Raw genomic sequence first — 25504 nt, 5'->3', positions numbered from 1 at the left:
TAATCTTTTAATCGCGGAAAGACGTCAGTACACTGCGTTTCTCAAATTCAAATCCTCCAACGTTACCAAGTTAACTCTCCTGACTGCTTTATCGCACAAAAATCCGCAAAAATAAAAGTTATTATGTGCAAACAGCTGGAAACTATATTTGTGCCGTGTGCGCATGTCAAAATATCTATTCTGATTTGAAGCTTGAAAAGGTTGAAGCAAACTACAAGGATGTTCGCAGTGGGCTGTGTTTACATTATTTCACGTCATAAAAGCAATCTGAGGAGCAAGTACATTAAACCTCTTACGTGGACACACCAACTACACAAGCGCTCTGTGGTTAAAAACTAGCCTACAGTGTCCTCTGTTAAAAACTAAGCTCAGAATCGATTGGAAAGAGAATCACGATGCATACCGAAAATCTCATAATCGACCACGAATTGCGATGCATTAATTATTGTCCCAGCCCTAATGATGCCCATAGGGATTTCCTGGAACGACGTGCGTTATCGTTCTTCTGCAGGGCATATTTGGAGTTTCTGCGCGAGAGAATCACAGAGCCGTGCTTCACTGACAAGCTGCGCATTAATCGCGAGCATGTTAAAAGTTAACCTGATAATCGTGTCAAAACAGCTGGTACATGGCACGACTGTACTGCATGGTGAGCCGGCGTCAATCGTGTGAGCTTTAGCGATAAACACAGAGATTTGAGTTTTCAATGTTGCTGCTATAGCTTCTAACAAATAACGGGGTTGGGGAGGGGGGGTTGGACGACTGTAAAATAATTAGGTGAACAGCATAGCCTAGTCATTCTGTGCAACAAAAACCACTAGAGGATGTATTTGTGTGTCAGTGTATAGGAACACTATAGTTCTTATTCGATCTACGTCATCAATGTTCGCGGCGGCCATGTTGTTGACATAGATAGAACCCACGGCAACTGTCAGTCTGTCAATTGACAAGCGAGGCAGGGTCGGTATTATCGCTGTATTTTTATTTTTTTTAAACAGCGCGATGGTGTGTTGTGTAATACACTGCTATTCTAACAACAGCAAGAAGTTAGTTTTTATGCGATACCGACTGTCAGAAAACGTGAAGGGAAGGAGACAGAGGAGTTGAGCCAGCGCAGGAGAGACTTGTGGCTTGATTTAATATTGACTCATTTGGATAAATATTAGGTAGGCTACACAAGATAGGTATTAATTTTTCTCAAGAAAAAAACAACTCACCTAATGCTGTAAACATACAGAGAAAGATGTGTTTTTTTTATTATTATAATAACTTTAATGATATAAGTAAAAATATAATATGTAAAGTACACATATTTAGCAAAATACTCTCTATAGCTCTTTTTTTCTATCCAAATTATGGTCATCAAATGGCTTTCCTGAGGTAGGCTAAATGTTATGTGACATAATTGTTCTCCAGCTGTTTTATTGACCCCTTTGTTTGTTTGATTGATTGGTCGATATTATGTATGAGGAATATACATTTCGGTAAGTTGTACTGTATCTTTCAACATTGTTCATTTGTGTTTATTTAGCCTACTAGCTAACGTTAGAGATGATCGGTTCACGTGCCGCTAGGGATCTGTTGCGTATAAACGGTATTTATTGTTTGAATTTCGTAATAAGAGTAACAGAACCTGAGAGCTGAGATTTTTTAGATCATAAGTAACTGCTCTGTCTAGTCTGTCGGTCTCAGTGTCCTCTTTGCGTCGCGATTTTTATGTGCGTGAGAAAATGGATGTGTGGCGTGAGAGCGTGTGAAAAGTGTGCTTCACGGTGAATGCGTGACAGTTGGCAGCTCTGAATAAATATCCGGATAAGTTACGGCTGGCAATAAGGACGAATCTTTACTTAAGGCTATTGGGTCTATTTGATATTGGTCCACGCTAGGGGTGTAACAATATATCGTGCCACAATATATCGCAATACAAAAATGCAACAATACGTATCGTGGATAGTGACAATATGTATCGTGGATAGTTCACCCAAAATAGAAATTACTGTATAAGAAAAAAATCATGTTTTCAGAGTTTTAGTGTCAGTACTACATTAAACTACTATATAATGTTGATTATAATGTATAATAATGCAATGGTCAGCTTCAGAATCATGAATATTTTTATTCTGGTGTCACCATTGTCCTTGAATTACAAGCACCAAGTCCAAACCTGTTCATTTAAACCCACAATGTAATATCAAAGTTAGCATTTTAATCAACAGTACATTTTTTGTTAACCTTTTATCATTTGTCTTGGGAGTATCGCAATAATATCGTATCGTGAGTTCAGTATCGTGATATATATCGAATCGTGAAATGAAGGTATCGTTACACCCCTAGTCCACGCCAATCAAGCTTATCTTCTCTTGATACCGACGAGATGAAGCCATTAGGCTACGGCTCCCCTCAACTAAAATCTGCGTGCGGCTACGGGCAGGACAGATGTCATGTCAACAATATGGCCGCGGTAAGCTACTTCCGGTATTTGTGAATAAGGCCTATATGGTTGTTAATAGCCCAGGGCTCCAGACTACGACCAAAATGGTTGACATAAATTGAGAATGTGCGAGTTAAATTTGACGTTGTCGCATTTGTGTGAGTGCATGGTCACTAGGGTTGAGTAGCGAAACCGGTATGGAACCGGACCGAATCAAATGCAGATTTCGGTGCCACTTAAATGCCTCAGCTGCTGGTTGAAATATTTGCACTCTGGTTCTCCGAAACGGACGCAAGCATCATCACCACATGTGATCACTGGTTAACCCTTTGACCGACATGTACGATCATTCACACCAGTGTGATTAGAACGTTCAGATCGCGTGATCATCAACTTATTAATTCAAATCTGCTTTGCTTTTGAAGAAAAGTAGCATCTGCATGATTAAATAATACTGTTAACATGATAACAGATCAAAATAATGCCTTATTGGTAATGACTAGCATTCATTGAGTACATAACATTTACTTTGCTTAATGTATGACTTCACAGCTAAATTTATAAGCATGCTAATCATAAGTCAGACTGCCTGCATTTAAATTATTCTTGCTTACTAAAAACAAACTGTACACAAGAGACTCACCCCTCTAATTAATACTAAACCTTGACCTGGTCCAGTTTAGTGCTAAAGGGGAAGATCACCATTAAATGTGATTCGGTCATTTAATTTTTTTATATTTCACTTTTATGTCCCAGAGATATTTTGACTTTATACTGACAGTCTGCATGCAGTAGATGGTGTGGATGTGATAGAAGCCTTTCATGATCTGGGGCAACAAAAAAAAGCATTTTCTAAGCCACTGATATCATGAGAATAATTTTTAATTGTAGTATTATTCAACTACAATGAAAAACATCACAATGAGAAATAAATTATCTGTAGGCTACATTACCCATATGTAAATTTGAGTGAAAAAGAACCCAGTTATTTATGCTTTCACACGGTTACTAAATGTTCAATTAGAAAAACAGGAAGAAAAATGTATTGTACAAGTTTAAATGTCTGGCCGAAAATAATGATGACTACAGATGACGATGTAGTATTATCCTCAATGTTGTATTGTTTTGAATGATTAAATGTTCTGCCACATATTTGGAATCATACAACTGTCAAATTAAAGTGATCCTGGCCGAAGTATGAAAAATATCACATACATCTAACAATATAACCAACCTCTCTCTGCAGAGATGGAAACTCGTGTCTGTGACTTGGACTCGAGTAGCACTTAAGTCGCAAAAAATAAATAAATAACCCAGCGTCCCAATGTCCATACTATCCATCCACACACACTTTAAAGGCTAATATTGCCCACAACCCATTGTGCTTTGGAGGTGGATTCGGTTCAGAAATACAAAAACGAGTTAAAAAAAGTGTTTAAAAAAACCTACAAAACATGGCAGATATGCTCGACCGACGGTGAGAGGTTTAGATAAAGGTTTGAGTGACTGATAAAAGTTGAACCTAATAAAAAATATTTATTTGATTTTATCCTTATATTTCATCTGAAATAACAATGTAGACTTTTAAAAAGATACGTTTGGCCATTTACTTTATATCATGCATTAATATGAGGAGAGTTCTCCACATGAATGACCCGCGACTGCAGATCAATGTGCTACTGCATTTCTCTGCGATACGGTAGGAAATTAAATGAAATGTGGAAGATTTGAACTGTGACAAGATGATTGACAGGCCACTTTATGGTGACAGGATGCGTGTCAGAATGTGACTGAATCCAAAAGGATTGTAAACCGTGTGCGGTTTATTTTCAATTAATCGTGCAGTCCTACTTGAGTGACCTACAGTAAACTACGGCAACTCCAATAGCTTAAAATAAACAGCACTTTTTTTTTTCGTGGTGTCGTCCCTGCGTTCCAAAATGGTATAATATTATATTATAGTTGAAGGTAATAGTTTTTGATTGTGAATAAAAAATGAATTAATGACTTAAGTAATACTCTGTGTGCTTTATTAGACATGTTGAAGTAAAAATATGTTTGGATATTTTAAAACACTGTTAATTGCAACAACTAGACTAGGCTAGATGAAAGGACTATTGCTAACAATAGAACAAAGACTTGAGACTTGACTTGGAATTGGCCTTTGGGGACTTGTGAACATGTCGGTCTCTCTGCATACATACAATACACTCACATCAAGCGATATAGCTACAATAGCAAATCTGAACTGCTTTATTGTTTATATCGTTATTAAATGTTAACTATAATATCGCCAAGCACTAAACTAAATCTGCACAATTAGGCATCAAAGTACTATAAACATTAACATCAGGAATTCCCATAAAGCTGCTTACAATGTGTATTGTAAAAACAAAACAAAAAAAAACACTAAACACAATTACACATACAATTGACTTGGCTTTTGATGCACAAATATTGAAAGGCCTCTAAAACAAAAAAGTGAAAAACCTTACATGCTATGAAGAGGCATTCATAATAGTGCTTTCTTTTCCAAAAACAAACGGGTTTCATTCCTGCCAAGCAATATCAATTTGAGATGTGTAAAAGGCCATCAACCAAATCAAAATTAAAGGGATACTTCACCTCTGGAAAGATAAATGTGTATTTAAAATGGGTCATTTATGTAGTAGAAATGTGAAATTATTTTTGAATTTGAAGCCTTCTAGACTGAGAAAAGCCAGAAAATGTATTTTTGGCTCATATGGATGAAAGACAACAACTCCCAGAATGCACTTGCTTCGTTGCCCTACGAGGCCACTCCGGTAAGAGTGCAGGTAAACAACTAGGCTAGGCTACTAGTTGACTCGAAACTTAAAAGACGCTGTTTTATCGTGAGTCTCCGTGACAAGTCTGCCCGGGATTTCGAGAACACCCAAAATGTCCGGGATTCGGCATTTGCGTTCTACAGTCGCCATTCATTGTGTTTACTGTGGCGAGCAGGACACGGCTTAGGGCCGGGGGAGAACGACGCGAGGCCGGTGGTGTGATTACTGATGAGCGGCACCTGTGAGACGCACCGGTCTTGTATCTCTCAGGGAGAAGCGGGAATTTTCTTAGCTATGCATAAACGCACATCAACCGATCACTTGTTTAGCGTTCATGTAAACACTACATTCAGATTCACCAATCAGAATTAATTCAGTTAGATTGCAACAAAAGGTGTTCATGTAAACAACAATGAATGGCAAATATAGAAAGCAAAAGCCGAATCCCGGACATTTTGGAAGATCTCGACGGCCGGACATGTCCGGGAAAAAGGATGTATGGTAACCCCTACTACTCCGCTTTCTCCACAGAGCAAGAGCCTGTTGGCTTAGCTTCCAAAAAAAGATGGCTGACACTATACATTCTGTGAGTGAGATCCCACCCTCTATGGGCGGGCTGAAAACATGCGGAACTAGCGCCTTCTACTGGCCTTCTAAATGACGATTTTTGCGTCATTGGAGGATTTTTTTCAGACAAAAAATACATAAATCTCTCGTCTCAGGGGGACATGAGGGAGGGAAGCATGGTAATTTGAAAATACTAGCCTACAGGTTTTCTACTGGTACAAAGCTAAATGCTGAAGTAATCCCTTTAAATGCTACTGCAAAAACAAATGTGCAATTGGCTGTTCATTTGCTACGTTGTTGCTATTAGTTGAACACCTAAACTTCTAAAGGGCATGCTTGTAAACCTGTCAGATCCACCCAGTTAGTTGCACTGCATAGTGAGACCCAAATATTATATTTACTGCACTTGTTGAACATGCCAAAATGTATCCTTGCAAAACTGCTACAGTTATAATACTTGCAAGATAAAGTAGATTAAAGTGACCAGGGCTCGCAAAATCGCCCGCCCGCCTGTGTTTTCCAGTCGGGCTACCAAAGTGCATAACCGGCCTGCCCGACGGGCTATCTGAAATAGTGTTCGCTTCAGTCTTGTTATAATCAGATTCAGCGCGTTCTTCGTCTTCAATCCGCAGTGGCGCCGAACAGAGCGCACGTCAGAAAAAGAGGACAGGGTGTGTGTGTGTGTGTGTGTGTGTGTATCTGAGCCTCATTGGTCTGTCACTGCTCGTCAATGTCAGAATATTAGAGATTACCAATCAAATCAAAGTAGGCGGGATTTATATTCACAGAAGCTACTGAGCGCGAATTTGAGCAGAGCGACTCGACGCTTCAGTTTATGGTCAAGTGCGATAATGTAAGTAGCTAAACTAAATATTTCACATTTGACTTTTTTTTTAGGTCATAAATGTTAAACAAATGACAAATTATTAGGCAAACGAATTTACTTGTCTAAATTCGCCATTTTGAACTGAAAATAGGCCTTTGTAACATGACTCGTGGAATGTAATTCGTTTACTGTCATTGTGAGGGGACGAGAAACAAAGTCGTTTTCATCTTGTTAGGCACAATATTAATAACGAATGTGTACATGTTGAGAATGAATTTAGTACAATTTATAGCCTTCAGTAAATTAAAAAAAGTTCAGCTTTAGGAGGGGAAGAGACAGGGCAAGATGAGGAGACTGAGAGAAAAAGAAAGAGTGATGGATAAGAAGTGAGAGCAGGTATTGACAAATACTGCCCGCTGACATGGTTTTAAAGCTATTTCTTATCCTTTTTTGGCCTTCAAACGTCTTGAAATGCACATATCAGAGAAATAAAAAATTTGAACCCCCTAACAACCCTACATTTAGGACCTATTTGATTATAAAGCCCTGTCTATGGCCCTGTATTAAGATCAATAATGAATGTGTACATATTGTGAATAAATTTAATAAACTTAGTTAGGCTACCTAGCTTTCCTAGTAGCTTTCAGTAAATGAACGTGTCTGAGAAAATGATTCATAAATCAACCTATTAGCTGACCCCAAGTTTACTTTCGTCATTGACAGACAAAAATGAAAAGCCTATCAGTCAAAGCTCAGCTTTAGGACGGGAAGAGCCAGGCCAAGAGAAAAACAAAGAGAAAAAGAGTGTTGTTGATGAGGAGAGAAAAATAATCAGCTGTGTGACATGGTTTTAAAGCTATTGTTGTCCAATTTTTTTGGCATTCAAAACATCTTAAAATGCACATATGTAGATCAGAGAAATCAAAATTTTCTCGGGCCCCCGAACACCCCTAACTAGTCTACCTCACATTTGGGACCTCAGTGATGACAAAACCCTGCCATCTGCATGTTAATGAAACTAGTTAATTGTGAGCGTTAGACCCTAACCCAAAGTGTTACCTTTTTTTTTTTTTTATCATACCAGAAGTATTACTAGACAGCATCAGAGTTTAGGAAGAACATCTTTACTAGGGATCAACGTGCTCCAATATTACATCATCACCTATTACGTATCACAACAATACCCTCATTGGGGGCTGAGCCACAGACAGATTCATGTTCCATTCTGGTCACACACATTTCACTTCAGAGAACCAGATGTATATTTGTATTGATGATTCTAATTTGATTATTTTATATCCAATTGTTGATATTTGTGTTTTGAAAAAGTTTTTGATTCATGTTTTGACTCCTAACCAATTTTCTACATTAAAAATTGTCTTTTTATGTGGGCTAGTAAAATTCATTTCGGGCTACCAAAATCTGAAGAGTGCCTGCCCGAAGGGCTACCAGCGATTTAGAAATTTTGCGAGCCCTGGTGACTAAAATATCCCTGACACAGGCATCAGGTTTTGTGGCAGGTATCACTAAAAAGCAATTCCTCCAAGCAAACGGAGATACTAAAAGATGTGTGGGCAGCTCTGCAGCTGATTTTACATTGGAAAAAAGCCTCCCCTTTACCCTGCCTGACAGAGAGTACCCAACAACACCATATCAATAATAACAAACAAATCATGAAACCTAAAGCTTTACAACTTTAAAGTCTGAAGGCTAGCTGATATATTCTGGACCTGATTCTAGCTTATTGCATGTTGGTTGAGCATCCCGCAGACCTGAAGTTTCACAGTTACACTAACCCTAAATGCTGATACAGACCATATAATCACCATGCCCATCTCAGCTCGCCATGCTCTAGTGTGGCGGTGGGTAGGAATGTAGGGGTGTTAGTGGAAACAAAAGCACCGGCAGTGGTAATGATGACTTGGCTTACAGAAACACAGCACCCTGTGCGTCGAGACAATAGTGGTCTCACTCACAGCAACATACAGACAGGGGAGTATGGGGGGGATTTAGACCGTCAGCACTCTAGGGGGCCAATGTCGCATTCCTCTCATCTTTGCCACCACACTGATGCATACATCCATTTATCTCTTCATCCATTCACCAAACCAGCAAACACAGCCACTTCCAGCCAATGATTCATCAGTACATCTGAGCAGATCTGTCTGTCCATCTGTCAGCTAGTATGTATCCAACTATGTATTTATCTTTCAATCTGCCCACCCATCCACACCAATCTATGGGGTTCAAGATCTTAGTCATTTCTGGGGCAGCACAAATAAATCAAAGAGTTCAAAATGTACCTCAAAACAACAGGAATGACCCATTTGCACATTTGCTAATATTTTTACTGTTTCAATATAAAAAATATAAGGTAAAATATTGAGAACAGGATTAGTTGACAGCATGTCTCCAGATTTAAAAAGAGAAGCTATTGATCTATATCAAAATAAATGCTTAACAAGCATTTCTAATGTAACATTTTATATTACATTGCAATTTTCATTAAAATTGTACAATTCTCAAATTGACTAGGTGCATAAAAATAACCAGGTAGGCCTAAATGAAAAGTAGACCACGAGAGATCAGTCCAGGTACAAATGGAATACATAACGAAGTTCTGTTCACCCTTTTGGCTCAAATGAAACATGTCGGAGTTCTGTTCTTTTAAAGTCCCTGTAAAGGTAATTCAAAAAAAAAATTCTAAACACATTATACATGTTAGAAATGTATTGCTAAAACATATTACAAAGACTGTGAACTGCGAAGTACTGAATTGTGGAGTTAGACCGTTAAACAGTTTTTCACCATTGCTATTTTCCGGATTTTTTGGGCGGGGCTAAAACGGGGGCTCGATGACGCACTGGAGCCCCTGAGCTACTGGACACGCCCCTACTTGATGACGCACTGGAGCCCCTGATGCTGGCCGCGGCGCTCCCTAACAATATAAATATAGCACATTCGCATCAGTTTGCCGCTCAATCGCGAGTTACTGTCAGTCAGTAGGCCTACTATTATTAGTTACTACAGCCTACAGTTTGCTAGTTAGCTATGCCTTCTTGACTACTACCTGGATGCGATCACGTACGAAACAGATCGGTGTCCTTATTTAAATTTCCTAAAAACGATCACATCAAGAAGAGGTGGATTAATTTTGTGAAGAGCCACCTTGATGGAGAGCTGAGGATCACCACCAAAACCCGCCTCTGTATAGTGATCATTTTACACGGGATAGTTTTATAAACTTTCGTCGGAGACAACTGGGATGCTCTGATAATCCGCTGTTACTGGTGAATGGGGCCGAACCGACTATCTCCCGCCTCGGCCTTCATCCTCCCGTCGCGCCGACACCTGGTGCCATCCTCGGCAGTGCGTGCCCACCAATGAGGGTAAGCTGCCTTGTGTGCTTATGTTATAATTATAAACCTAATAAGCTGCTAGGAGCATCCATTCCGGCTGTAGCAGTGACAGTTGAGTGTGGCGACGGCAGCTTCCCCGCGAGTGGGCGTGGTTTCAGCGCAGCCAGCGGACACGCCCCCAGCGTTTGAGAGCAGAGACCACTGCTCATTTTTTCAAGATTTTGATAGCTTATTTTATGTACTTGCCGGCTTTTTTTATCATTCAAATTTGGCTGGGTGGCTAATAACATATTTTTCTGTGATATGACAAACTCAGAATACATACTTAATTTTGACTTTACAGGGACTTTAAACAACTTCCTGTTGGCAGCAGATTATGGGCAACCTTGCTAGTTTGTAGTTTTCACACACACTGTTCAACCTGAGAGCTCCTGTTCCCATGTGCTTTTATTTATTTAGGCTATTTGTTATATTACCCTTGATATATTTAGAGCAAAACTATGATATGTTAAAGAGATAGTTCACACAAAAACAAAATGATGTTCCAAACTTGTATTACTTTCTTTGTTGGAACATGAAAATATTTTGAGAAATGTTTTTGTCACTGGCAACCAAAACGGTTTGTTTACCATCTATTTTTTAAATATCTTATATTGAGTTCTGCAGAAGAAAAAGCATAGAGTTTTGGAACTACACCGATGTTTCATTTTTGGGTGGCCTCTTCCTTAAAGGTTTAAACTTTAGATTACGTTTCATATTTAGCAACTGCAGCCCTAATAATTTCAGCATCTAACAGGCACAACTGTGGGAATATCTAATGATAAGCTAATAATTAATGAGGTCAGCATGTGTGTGTGTGTGTGTGTGTGTGTGTGTGTGTGTGTGTGTGTGTGTGTGTGTGTGTGTGTGTGAGTGAGTGAGTGAGAGAGAGAGAGAGATGCAAGGGCCACTTGAAGACCTATCCTTGAACATCCTAAGAAGACAAATGGGATTTAAACCAATATTTCCACACAGAGACAAAAGCAATCCTTCCCTTTTCATCAAAAGCTAAAGGCCTACTGTGAGTGATTACATAAGGACCATATTTCAACATTTCCCAAATGTACTGTTTGGACAGACCATGATACAGAAAGTACATTTCGTACTCAACCAGTTTAGCGTGGAAGAAAGAACTTCAACAAACACTCAGCTGCTGCTCAATTGGAGGAATATTTTGCCATGTTAACGTTACCTGAAAAATGACTCAAAAGTCCAGTAGAGGGACTAAAAATAAATAAAATGTGCTCAAACCAGCAGGGATACCATGTAGTGCCTCGAAATCCCCATCCAGACGAGATGAGAGCCTGTCCAACTGAAAGAGACACTGACGGTCAACAGCAGCACGAGCGCTGACCGTAGATCCGGCTGTAATCCCCCTCCATCCTCCGCCGCATGCTGCGTTAATGTCATCAAATCCTGTGTTCTCGCCCTATCACACTATTTATAAAGCATGCATTGCCATGTCCGATTTAATTCAATCTTTAAACACTCTAATCTGCCACAGATACACGTCCAATACACTGGCATTAAAGGTTATTGTGCAGAACACTTAAGTGCATTAGGTTTAGTAACTACCTGTCCTCTCCTTCCATTATAATTTGGCAATATCGTGGTGATTTTTTTCTCTAGTGTTGGATTCAGACAGAGCAACAGCTAGCGAGGCCATGCATCCCCCTCCACCGCCTATGACAAATCAAAATAACACAGCAGATATAACGTTAGCATGCAATAAGCCCGAGATGCGAGCTACATCACATTGCATTGCATTTAAAACGCCAGATAGCCTCCACTCGTACAGATATCCCTCACATTAGTGTGTTGAACCGTAATGTTTGGGTGGAAAGCTCACATGGTAGTCTGGGCAGGAGTGAATGTGCGCGGTGGACACAGACACACGCCGAAACAAAAGGCGAGCAGCATGGTCATTCACGCTCACTCACACACGGGGCCAGTGTGAGATAACTGGGCATTATATTACCTCACAATTTTGACAACCGTATAATATGTGGTGGCCATTATTATTTCGTGTTGACTAAAGCTTAATAATCTCTAAATGAACAGACCGTTAACGTTAGAAACGCAGACTTACCGATGGCGTGGCTGTATTTTCAAATCCTACGAATCTCAACGTTTCTCTTGAGCGAAGACAAAGCGGGATGGTTTCGTCCAGATCATATAGGTGTTTCTGTTTTCCTCCCGTTTAAAAGCCCGATAACTCGATAGTTTTTCCTTTAAATCCGCATCATTGTGTGAGTGTGGGTATTTTTTCAGCCCGAGCCGCGCGGGCGGTTATGAAACATAAAGCGACTCCCTCGCGTGACGGTGAGCTCAGGTAACCACGCCGATTTCAAACCGTTATTTCAGTTCTCTTCGATTTTTTTGAATTCCTTTGTTATTGTCATACAGCCTTGGTGTCCACGCGACCTCCGGCGTGTCGCTCTCGTCTTTCTTTAGTCCGACTGATAGACGAAAGAATGAATGATCGAGGGGGGGTTGCGGGGGCCCAGTCGCATCATCGCGCTCATACATACAGCGCCTACACATGAGAGACAGCAGCGCGAGTGAGCGGGACACACATCTGATTAGTATGTTTAACGCATTTCGCGCCCACGGACGCACTCGAACAACAAGGAGCGAATTAATTTTGCTGTCCTTTTTTCTCTTGAAAATACAGTATTCGTAAAGCCTATGGGGTTTTTAAAACAACAATTGTGCCAGTGAAGTCAGCCTACACTAGGACTTGCTTGGCTGACTGCGGATGGATATTTGCCACCATTATGCAAATAAAATTAGATATAGAGAGTGAGATAAGCAAATGTGTTGCTATGTGTGACAGACTGTAATTTGGGCTGTTGCTCTAGTAAATATGATATTATTTAATAGTCCAGTTCGTCGTAATGCTTAAACATTGGTCCACAGGTAGCTACCAAAAGACTGGATCCAAGGGCCAGTGGACCCTATAGGCCAGGGTCTGACAAAATTGACAGGGCCCGGGACAAAATTACACAAGGCCTATGTCACTTTTGAAAAAAATTATTTTACTTCTTACTTACATATTTGATTACCATGGAAATTGGAATAACATCCCCGCGACTGAGATTTTACTAAATAGTTTTTAAATAATATTTTAACAAAAAAAATAAGCATATAATGCAGTTATTTTAAGGTATTTTAAATTGTTATTTTGTAAATAAACTAATGAATCAAATCAATCTCAAAGTTGTCCTGATAAATCTGAATTTTGGCAGATATAATAGCCTATATAACATATTGCTTGCCTCTTATGTGGCGTGAATGGATATTCAGTTTGTTTGTGTTTTTACAACGTTCAACTGCAAAGAAAACTAAAATAAAGTCAGATGAAGATACTGATGCTGTGATGACTCCAGACCCGGGCAATCTCATAAAGTTGATCCTCTGGATGCTCCGTTGTATGGCTCTTGCATTTACATCCAAATGTTATTTAGGGTATGTTTTACACAACACCATTTTCAACTGAAATCGGAAGAAAAAAAATGCGTTTTGCCTGTTCATTGCACAACAATGCCGGTTTAGTGCCTGAAGACGCAAGGTTTTGAAAACATTGCTTTTACCATCTCCATGTAAACAACAAAAACGTGAATTTGTGAAAACGGTAACGTCATGCGCATGCATATTACAAGTGCACGCATGCGTATTACGTGTTTCTTGACAACGTGACATCGCCAACCACTGCCCTGGCATGCATAATGCAGCCTTTTTAAGTTAAATTTTGCAGATCCGTGTGAACTGAGATAGTTTTGACAACGTTTTCGTCTGTTTTTAGTACATTTTTGTAACATTTTTGCCAAAAATATGCCCAGTGGCCTCTGTCCATCATGGCCTCCTAATCATCCCCATATACTGATTGGCTTCATCACTGTCTCCTCTCCACCAGTAAGCTGGTGTGTGGTAGGCGTTCTGGCTCAATATGACTGCCGTCGCATCATCCAAGCGGATGCTGCACATTGGTGGTGGTTGAGGAGATTCCTCCTCTTCTAAGCACGTTGAGGTCTCAGAAAAAGCGCTATAAATGTAATGAATTATTATTAACATACCTTTAATTTACAAAGAGCAAAACTTAAACAGATTTTAGAATATAAACTGCTTTGGCCATTTTCAGTAAGATTTACTAAATACGAAGTGTTCGCGTGTCTGCTATTGTGCGTTTACCTTTAAATATGTCCAACAGATGTACGTTTTAAAGCAGTGGGTGAGTAATTCACTCCTTGATTTAATAAAAGCCTTTGAGATTCTGTTGACAAGCATGTTTGTTTGTGCATTATTTTCAATGTGTTTATAGCCCTGTAAAAATAGACAAATGACAACCTCGTGCTTGCTACTGCTGTAATTCGTAAAACCACTTGAGTGGTACATGGAGTTACTATTTAAAAGCTAAAATGTATTTAAAGTGTGACTGACCAAATCGACGGGCTTGGTTTGCCCACCAAGTTAGGGTGGAGATTATAGCCCCATTAAAGGCCCCCTGAAATACATTTTTAGTTTTTTTTAGCTTTTAGGATGAATATGTTAGCCTTAATGTTTGAAAAACAATGAGGAAATTCACATTAAGGAGATATAAGCATTCAAAACTTACATTCTCTCACTTCCGCTAAAATGGATCATTGATTTTTATGACATCACCGCGGACTTCAGCTTCTCATCACATCTTCTGTCCAATCAAATGCTCTCTATCTAAAGCGTCACGCCCCCTATGCTATAAATACCACCTGGCCAAAGTGACCGTTTTGCGTTGTACCGCACAGCATTTTTACCCCTTGTCCCACACGTCGCATATTGAGAAAATATCATCAAATATCATCAAAATATCATCGAATTTTCATCAGTCTGTTGGTTTTTAATGATCATATTAGGAAACCTGCATGTGTTATTTTGCATTTTATTTTATTTTTTTGCGGCGTAGTTTTTCACCTTCGTCAGAAGTACAAATACTTCAGCGCTTCGTCAGAAGTACAAATAACTGCCTTTTGTTATCCAATGGTTGAAAAGAAAGGAGTAAACACGGTCACAAGTAGGTTGTGACAGCTGTCAATCTAAATGTGGAGCGGTGATTCGTTACATGCATTCCCTGTCAGAAAACAAATGGATAATTGGGTAAATTACAATTTTAAGGCAGCATAATGGTAACAAAAAAGAGAAAATGTTCTTTGAGTAAAGACTGGACTAATATCTGGGTGATTTTGATCAGCTGAAAGGCAGAATACACATGTTTTTATTAAGTTAGATAGACATTATAACAGTTTCAGGTTATGTTTTAGTGTTGGTAACATGTCCCACATTGTCCCACACAAACTTAGTAATCGTCCCACATTTGGTTTGTTTGATGGCGGTCACCCTAGCAACCGTTGACACGTCGCAAAGCAATATGGCTTGGAGATGTGTGTTCGGTTGCTCAAACGCTCGAGTTTGAATCGAGTTTCTAACTGGTTAAGAATAAAATGGCTCGAATTTATTCACACTTCTACTATTGAATCCAACGTATCATCAGAGCTCTGATTTGCTTCCATTGTGCTGTGAAGTAAGACTTGCAGTCTGTGAGGTAAACTAAATGCTATTGGCTATTTGAAAAACGGGAGGAGCCATTCAATATGCCCTGCCTCAGCTTCCTGTTTCAGTGGAAAGTACGTCAACGCATCATACAAAGCGGTGTGTTCCAAGGCACTTCAGTTGGCCTTTAATTTTAGGGTTAGTGGTTGGGGTGGGTTAAGCACTCTCGGTAGCTCTGCCCTAACTTCCAGTCTGAGACTGTCGGCATGGCACAGCTGTCCTGCAACTGCTGTCTCATAATAGTTTCAGCTCTGCAATCAGTCATATGTCCATCTGGTGTGAACAGACAAATTGCTTGTGACTTGAATGTTGTTGCATCACGTCTGGTAGGACATGCCGTTAGGTTTTACATTTGAGATGATGTTAAAATCACCACAATATCAAAATGGACAATTCTTCATTTTTATGGGGTATTGCCAGGTTTCATATGATTTATCCATCAACATCATAATAATTTTTAAATTAATGTGTCCTCTTAATCTTGAATCAAAAACATTAACGTTCCCTATACCTTCTTGCAACCACATCTCTTCTCTGATGGCGAGGGCGGGACATTTCACTCGGATAAAATAAATCACAATATAAGGGAAGAAAAGATAATCGTCATTTTCGTTTCATGCAGACTTTAACAACAATTGTCTATATAGGGCGGCGGGCCTCCATATAGCTTTTTGCCTACTGATAAAAAAACAGTATCCACTGTTATGTTTTATTATTGGGAAGGGATGCCTTTGACTGATTAGTAAATAATTGGAGTTCAGAGGCCCCTTGCTCTTGTTTGTGACAGAGATGGGGCCCTCCATTACATAGGCTTGCATAGATACATTAAAGAATCAGGGGCTCTTGTGTTTTTCCAGATGGGTGATTTACTGGGGGATGGGGTCTTCGATCCATTTGGGGGTGGGTCAGACTGCTTGGGGCCTCTGGGCATGTGCCCCACATGCTGGTCGGTAATCGCAAACCCAGCACATAAACAATGCATCAGGACATGGCAGATCTGATAGCGAGTGGCCGACATGAAACATATTGCTGATGATGAAGAGGATCTATAGGAAAAACACTTGTCAACACAGGTCTGAACTGGTCCTGATGAAGATTTTTGAACATTAGTCTGTTCCCACATAAAAATACTCTTGCCAATGGAGCACAGGGACTTTGTCAAATGACATTTACATAACAGCAGATAGGTATTCAAACATATTATTTGCCAACTGAGCATGATCATACCGTTATCTTGTTCCATTTGGGTCTCACATGTTATTTAATTTGCATGTACTAGAGATATTTTTAGCCGTTGCTCATTATCTGAGTTCTCTGTGGGAACAAGACTTATTGCTCAACAGACATGAACGTCTAGATCCACACACTCCTGTCTCATAAAGACACACACAACACAAGCACAAGCCTTATGCTCAAGTATTCTTTTGATACTGATACAATGCAAACATGAAAAAAATAAACCAGAAGATGAAAACTGATTTTTGATCAGCCTACAGATCAGCTTTCTTCCTGACTCAGGAGTTGAATATTTAGTTTTTAATGCAGTGCAAAAAATGTCTCTCCCTTACTAATGTTTGTCTGACTCTCTCTCTTTCTCTCTAAAACTCCACCCATCCACCTATGGTCCCATCCCCATCCCTACCTGGACCCCTCTTTTGAAAGAGCACACAATAGTGTGGGAGACAAAGGAAAAGAGCTGAGTGGGCAGCGCTGTGTATCTGTGCACTGGGGCCCTCTGTAGCTGGGACAGACTGGCTGAAGCTCTGCTTACATAGAACTGCTTTCTGCTCACTACAGCACATTCAGTCTCTCTTATTCAGTTTTCTCTTTTAATGTCTGTCTGTCTGTCTGTCTGTCTGTCTGTCTGTCTGTCTGTCTGTCTGTATCAATGTTGAAAAAAGTTGTTTAATAAAGAAATTAATGAATACTTTTATTCAGCAAGGATACATAAAATTGATCAAAACAGTATAGACATTTATAATGTTACAAAAGCTTTCCATTTACTGAAAATTTAGCTTTGGTCACAGGAAACTGCTGTCACAGATATTCTGTTTTTTAAAAGTTTTTTATTATGAATTTAAAATTCAAAATTATTGATTTTTCTTTTATGCCAAAAATCATTAGGATATTAAGTAAAGATCATGATCCATGAAGATATTTAGTCAATTTCCTACCTTAAATATATAAAAATATATATTTTTGTGAGTGGATGCATGGCAAAATGGACAACTTTAAAGGCGATTTTCTCAATATTAAGATTTTTTTGCACCCTCAGATTCCAGATTTTAAAATAGTTTTATCTCGGCCAAATATTGTCCTATTCTAACAAACCACACCAATGGAAAACTTATTTATTAAACTTTCAGGTGATGTATAAATATCTGTGAAAAATTACCCATAAGACTGGTTTTGTGCAGGGTCACATATCTTCTCATGGGACAATATTATAGAAATTAAACAAATATATTTTAGAGTATTTTGAGCACCATTGTTATCTAGCACTGCCTTAATCCTCCTGGGCATGTAATTCACCAGAGATGCACAGGTTGTTGCTGGGATCCTCTTCCACTCCTCCATAATGACATCATGGAGCTGCTGGATGTGAGACACATGGCGCCTCTCCACCTTCCGCTTGAGGACGCCCCACAGGTGCTCAACAGGGTTCAGATCTGGAGACATACTTGGCCATCACCTTCAGCTCCCTCAGCAAGGCAGTTGTCATCTGGGCAGTGTGTTTGGGGTCGTTATCATGCCGTTCGGCCCAGTTTCTGAAGGGAGGGCATTTTGTTATGCTTCAAAATGTCACAGTACATGTTGGAATCCATGTTTCCCTCAATGAAGCTCAGCTCCCCAGTACCAGCAGCACTCATGCAGCTCCAGGCCATGATGATACCACCACCATCCTCGACAAGATACAATGTTCTTGGTACTCCTCACCTAGCCTGACTACGTCAGACTTCGTACTTCCGCTCAATTTCATTTCGCTTCTGTACTTAGTCTGAGACATCGACATGTCTCTCAGTTTTCCCAATCAACGAACAGAGGGCGGGCTGAGAGCTGTGACGTAGACGCTAAGCGGCGAGTTTGAGATTGGGGAAATCGAAAACGACCGTGGATATGGAGACAAGGGATGAAATTCGCTCTGTTGTGGAGAATATTCCCGGCATTTCCAAACTGAAGGACGAACAAGAAGAGTGTTTGGTAAACATTTTGAATGGAGGTGATGTCGTGGCCCTACTCCCGACAGGTTTTGGTAAACAGATCGACAGACTCGACAGACTCGAAATGAACAAAGAGCTGTGTTTGACAGAACTAATCCTAACTTTGACAGTTGGCTGCAAATATTTTCCTGTTTCTCTTTACTGTCAAATAATAGTTTAGAGGCCCCGATTGTGCCGTGGATGCGTAGATTTACATCACATAATCTACAAAAGTCGTTGACATCCATGTTCACTCCGGTATTTCTCTCGATGGTTTCGTTTTCGCATTATTTATAATGCGTTTACAGTGGCAGTTCGATGCTGCTGAGCTGGCGCATAACACACGTCATAACCAAACGTTATGTAATTGGCTTACGGGTAACCAATGATTTTATACTTCAGACGAGCGCCCCCCCGCGATAAAGAAAACACTTTTCAATGATGCCATGCCAGACTCTGTCTATGAAGCAAAGCGAAGTAGCAGAGTTTGGTATTACCAGGCTACTCCTCACCAGGGCGTCGCCACACATTCTGGACACCATATGAGCCAAACAAGTTTATCTTAGTCTCATCAGGCCACAGGACATGGTTCCAGTAATTCATGCTCTTGGACAGGTTGCTTTCAGCAAACTGTTTGCGGCCTTTCTTGTGAGCCAGCTTCAGAAGAAACAAACCGACTTGTTGCAGTGTCCAGCGTATGGTCTGAGCACTGACAAGATGACCTTCCGCTTCTGCACCCTCTAAGCAATGCTGGCAGCACTCATGCGTCTGTTTTTTGAAGTCAGCTTCTGCACCTGACGCACAGTACGAGGACTCAAGTTCTTTGATTGACCCTTGCAATGCCTTTTCCGAGTGGAACCCGTCTTGGAAAACCTCTGTATGCCCCTGGCCTGTACTGTAACTCAGTTTCAGGGTGTTACCAGTCTTCTTATAGCCTATAGGTCAACTTTGTGGAGAGCAACAATTCTAACTCTCAAATCCTTAGAGAGTTATTGACCACAAGGTGCCATGTTGAACATCCAGTGCATGGTCAGTGTGAGAGAATTGTACTCAAAGCACAAATTTGAACTGCTCTAATACAAGATACAACAATTTGTATGGTCCTGTCAAGCAGACAAAAAAATGAAAATGATGAATGTGGCTTTGCATGGTTAAACGACGTACAGCTATTATCACTTATAGGGTGTACTCACTTTTGTTGCCAGCTATTTTGACAATAATGGCTGTATGTTGAGTTATTTTCAGAGGACAGTAAATGTATACTGCTATACAAGCAGCAAATTGACTCTGAAAAATATATACAAGTTTCATTTCTATAGTATTGTCCCTTGAATATACTAAAATGTTTGCTAAAATGTGAGGGGTATACTCACTTTTGTGAGATACTGTATACAGTTTTTTACAATTTTCTTGATCTCATTGACTGATGATGTATCCTGATGCTAAAGTCACAATTGCGCCCAAGAGAAACCATATGAATAAACAAATATAAACTATCACATCTCTCCTATCCATCCCTTCCTCTCTCTTATCTTTCTCTCTTCCACTCTCTCTCTCTCTCTCTCTCTCTCGCTCTCTCTGACCTACTAAAAGATATTTATATTCCTCTCACAACCTCCTCAAGTCATCTCACTGGGACAAGCAAACTATTTCTGTTCTCTCTCTCTTTCTCATTTTCACACCACCAAGTTCTACCTATTCTCCAGAAACAAGCTTTTGAAGGTCACCTAGCTGTTCCAGTTTAGACCACAAGATTTGTTGGCATAAAAATTTTATATAGAATGGATGTAGGAGATATATACTAGATGCAGAGTGAAGAAAAAGGGATCAGGATGAAACCAAAGAGAATGCACTGTAATTTATGTAATAGCATTGGAATTAGATTGACTTATATTACTTATGACTTATATATGAATTAGATTGACTTATATTACCATAGAAACCAGGCTACCCTCAACTCTAAAAATAGCTCTAGTAGTTCCTCAGAAACATGAATAAATCAACAGGGTGATCCTGCCTATGATATATCTGTTTATTCACACCTTTTGATTTGTGTGCAATGTAGTTTGTTGTGTAGGTGTTACACAGCTATTATTAAGTGTCTTAGTGGATATTGTGAGTATCTGTGTTGTGATGGCTATGAATCCAAATGATATGGCGAGAGGATTGAATAAATAAAGGAACGAGAAGGGTTTGACAAAATTGGCAAAAGAACTGAAAGGAAAATAGAAGGAGAAAGAATGGGAAATTGGAAGGGAAGATGACAAGTAGGTTATTTCTCTGGTAGTTTTATCTCTGGATCCTTCCCAGAATGCATTGTGTGGACAGTGTCAAATGATATATCTCTTACAAGGTACTACAGATGGCTGCGCAAGTGTGTGTGGGGGCAAGTTTTGCCTACATTGTGAGAACCAAATGTCCCCACAAGGACAGTAAACCACTGAAATCACCTAATATAAAATTGCAGAAAGATTTATGTGAGGTTTAGGAGTAAGATTATGTGATAGAAAATATAATTAGCTCAGTAAAAAAACAATAGATCACACTGTCATAGAAAAACAAATGTGTGTGTGTAGGCTGCATTACATAATCTTTAGACTGCTATTACTCAGTATAGAACACTAATCTATCACCGATATCTGACAGTGGATAAAACTACACAAAGAATTAAAACTGATGAACAGAAGAGAGGAGGAAGTAATGAGAAAAAGGACACACATTCTCACGCTGTGTGTACTGGGCGGCGTTATTCCCTAAACGCACTCAGTTTAGACAAAGTTACATGAAATAACCCAGATCCCCCCCCCCCCCCCCCCAAAAAAAAGTTCTGCCCTCAAACTTTAGCTAAGAACTATTTTAGTCAATCACCGACCTAAAATAGCCATCTGAAACCAGGACGCACAGATACAATCCCTCTCCCTCAAATACACAAGTTCATTAGAGCATTCCAGTCTGATATTTGTAGTGTACAGGTAGTGACATTGATGCTGTTTTCATTAATACTATATGCCTGGAGACACGCTGCACGATTCACTTGCTGGAGCTGTGACTTTGATACAAACTCAATCTCTGACCTCATTAGAAAGATAGAGTGGCAGAGGGATAAAGAGAAAGAGAATTAAACAACAGAGAGAGAGAGAGAGAGAGAGAGAGAGAGAGAGAGAGAACGAGCAACAGATAAAGTTTGAGGCTGTGCTGTAGATGAATCAGGTCAACTGAGATTTAGCAAGATGAAGCGTGAGGTTTGTTCGGCTTGTCTTTCTGCAGGTTGAAACGCAGATTCATGCATTTCAGAATTAAAACAATTGGGATCTCCCGTGACCAAACATCACTTATCCCAAAAATTTCATTTCATATATATTTCGAACGACCATACCAATTCATTCAACTCCTTGTATTTGTGTCAGCAGGCGTGTTTAATTCACTAAGAGCATTTAAGTCACTTGAATGTGTGTGTCCTATATTATAGGCACCTCTGGGTTTGGTACCGAGGGACTTGCTGACCTCTTCATGAGCGCCTTTCTAATTATGCTAATTACGACTTAACAGGGCTGAGGCGTGCAAACAAAGCCAGCATTATCTCATGAGGATGAGCTGTACACACAGTCACAATAATACGAGTGTTATATTATTAATAACACATATATGTATACGCTACATTTGAGCACATATAACACCACGTACTGTGCAGCTTACATAACCAAATTATGTTTTTGTATATTCAAATATCACTTGCCTCACCTCTCTCTCTTCTCTCTCTGCAACTGGAATAAGAACAGGCTATCAGAACATGAGATGTTTCTTGTTGCTATGCAACCGTTATATGGGAATATGGGATGGTGGTTATTTTGTGCTGTGTATGGCACATAACCATTCAAACGCAGATCCATCTGCATCATTGGCACAATGAGGTAATGCATGTGAGATCTTCAAATAAACACGAGACAGACTCTAAAGGATTGTTGTTCATTGGTGCAGTTCCCTGAAAGATGTTGCAAATAGAATTGTAATTAGAGAAAAATTAAAATTGTGCATAAAATTAAGGTTTGTGGAAGTTGTTGTTTATAATGATCAGAAAGCACCACAATGAGCAGGAATTCTTATTTCAATGCATATAGTTTATATGTCTATTTATATTCTAAAATTCACTCTATACATGAAGAAGATTATACAACAGTTTGTTTCTTGATAGAGTGTGTTTGTGTCCTTCAAGTAGACTCTCAGTTTGTGCATTAATGGTGGGAATTTCTCAGTGAATCTTTCTACGTCTTTTTATTGTTAATTTGTTATGCCAGTAAATGACTTTGTTTGAGATATTGAATCATCCACTAAACAATTCGTTCGAACTCACTGATTAATTACGAAACAAAACAAGTGACTACCTGCGTCTGAAACCAACCATTTCCATACTAAATAGAGAATGCGAAAATCAATATTATCAGTGGCCAATCAATGGCAACATTTTAAATTATTTATATATATAACATAGTCAAATCAGGGGTATCCAAACTCTGTCCTGCAGTGACATTGTCCTGCACAGTTTAGCTCCAACTTGTCCCAACACAAGTGAAGTTATCACATGACAATGGCATAGGCTATACCAGAGTGCATTCACGCACATGCATACTCTATTGAACATGCTTTTTTAATGGTCACTGTAGCAAGGTTAGGTTAGAAAAAAATCTTGGTCCGGTTCCCGGACACACTGCCGCTCGGTCCTCAGCCAGCTGAGAGACTCACTCGCGGGCCCATGCGATAGTACTGGCCATCCGTTGGGGGACGGCTCAACGATCCTCCGACTCCTGGCTGACGGCAACAGGCTCCGGCCCACGGCGAACGAGAAGCGACTCCTCCGCTCCCTCTCGGACGGCAGCTACCCCTCCTCGACCCAGGAGCACGGCAGCGAGCTCTCCGTCCCACCTGTTGTTCAATCACTCCAGCACCACCGCCTCGGGCAACCATCGGCAGTCTCCGGTCTTTTGCTGCCCGACCTCCTCAGCACCACGATCCCCCTCAGCAGCGAGGGCTCTCCGACAGCGTGTCCCTCCTTCCTCCCGGGTTTCGGCACCAGTGTAGCAAGGTTAGATGTTATGGGAAGATGGAGGCGGGAACCAGCGAACATTCAAAGACTTTAAGAAATGTAAAAAATAAACAAATGCAAAACGAATGTAAAGGCAGCAGTCCCTCACGGACGACTGCTGCCACATAAAACAGAAACAAAACATCAAATAAAATCCAGGCCTGGCCTCTCTCGTCCTTCATCGTCGCTCCTCCTTTATGCTTCCGCTCCTCCTTGAGAGATACGAGACCGGTGCGTCGCACAGGTGTCGCTCATTATCAATCCCGCCCCCGGCCTCGCGCCGTTCTCCCACGGCCCTCAGCCTCGTCCTGCTCGCCACAGTCACAAAGTAAGTTCTTTATAGTACATACTTTGTATGTGATTTCATGCAGTTAGTCATTAAAGCATTCACTCTAACAATTCATTCTAACACATTCACAAAATGTTTAATAACTTTTTAGATCTGAGCACGTTGATAGCATAATGTTTGTTGTGTTCTGGATCTGGACAGTAACCAGTAAAATAATCTGACACAGACACACAAGATAATTCAGAAACTAATAACAGCAGTTCCGTTGAATGACAGTAAACACCTATTACCAACTACAAGAGATACCGCTACAGTTAGATAAACAGATTGTCAAACTAAGGCTCTTCTCTATACCCGATTAAGAACCGTGAGTCATACTGCACTGAGACAAAGAGAAAGTATTTCTGAGCTGGAGAATGACTCACAACAATAGACCTAATCACATGCTATAGGCCTACTACTGAGGGAAGACAAAAAGAGAAAGATACAGGTGACAAGTGGAACGCGGAGGCTGATGAATGGAAGGATAAATAAGAAAGGAAACTATTTATTTAAATTTTAATATCGTTTCAGTCAAACTGTTACTATCTCAGTTTCACCTATATTTCTATTTCTCCAGCAAAAGCATCCCAGTGCAGCACATAAGCAGTTGGCTTCACCATGTGCCGTGGTGGCGATGGCTGATGGCTCCCCCGAGCGGCTAAACTGATTTAGAGTAGATGATTAACATAATGACATTGTGTACTGAACCCGGCCTGAGTCTAATACTTAACAGTTTTCGTCAAATGACTGTAACACCGCTGAGGCTCCATGGTATTTTATATCCCTTCCCACATCATGAATTGATGAAATATCAGAATCTTGCTTCATCACTGTGTCCTTGAGCAAAGCCCCAAAACCTACAATTTGACATCTAAATACAAATACAAGGGATGCTAATACTAAGAGCAGCAATCTAACAGACATATGCATATTCCCAGTTCTTAGAGGACAAGGCGTCTTTCTATTTAACATGCAAATCGGATGACATGCACGTGTCCTAACATTCAGTGTCACAGGACCTTTGGAGACAGTGCTATCGGTATTCCTTGCATATCCAACAGGTAAATGTTTATTAATTATTATGTTTCGGACATGCCACTATACCTGCAATTTTAAAACAAAATTAGACAATTGTGACATGGGTGGTATTAAAATGGTTCTAGGCTGTTCGGTGACAGAGGGGATTTAACATATGGTACATATGGTACAATGAACAAAGAACTATTACAGAAATACTACAATCTGAAATATAAGAATATAGCTAAAGAAACATGATAT

General features: G+C 40.0%; 1 protein-coding gene across 3 annotated transcripts in view; it reads right to left on the bottom strand.

Annotated features, from left to right (window-relative positions):
• The window catches only part of sptbn2 (spectrin, beta, non-erythrocytic 2), a 95297-nt gene extending 82705 nt beyond the window's left edge, over positions 1 to 12592 (bottom strand). For all 3 annotated transcript variants that reach the window (XM_079606574.1, XM_079606575.1, XM_079606577.1), the window contains exons 1-2: positions 12119 to 12592; positions 11605 to 11712 (exon numbers count right to left, since the gene is read on the bottom strand). In XM_079606574.1, the coding sequence (XP_079462700.1) occupies positions 11605 to 11621 (17 nt within the window). In that variant the 5' untranslated portion in view covers positions 11622 to 11712; positions 12119 to 12592. The remainder of the gene's footprint in view (positions 1 to 11604; positions 11713 to 12118) is intronic.
• Between the last annotated feature and the right edge of the window lie 12912 nt (positions 12593 to 25504).

The sequence above is a fragment of the Phoxinus phoxinus genome (assembly GCF_949152265.1).
Source record: "Phoxinus phoxinus genome assembly, chromosome: 3".
Classification (NCBI taxonomy): Eukaryota; Metazoa; Chordata; class Actinopteri; order Cypriniformes; family Leuciscidae; genus Phoxinus; species Phoxinus phoxinus.
The sequence above is the reverse complement of the archived record's forward strand: the minus strand, read 5'-3'. Positions and strand labels throughout refer to the sequence as shown.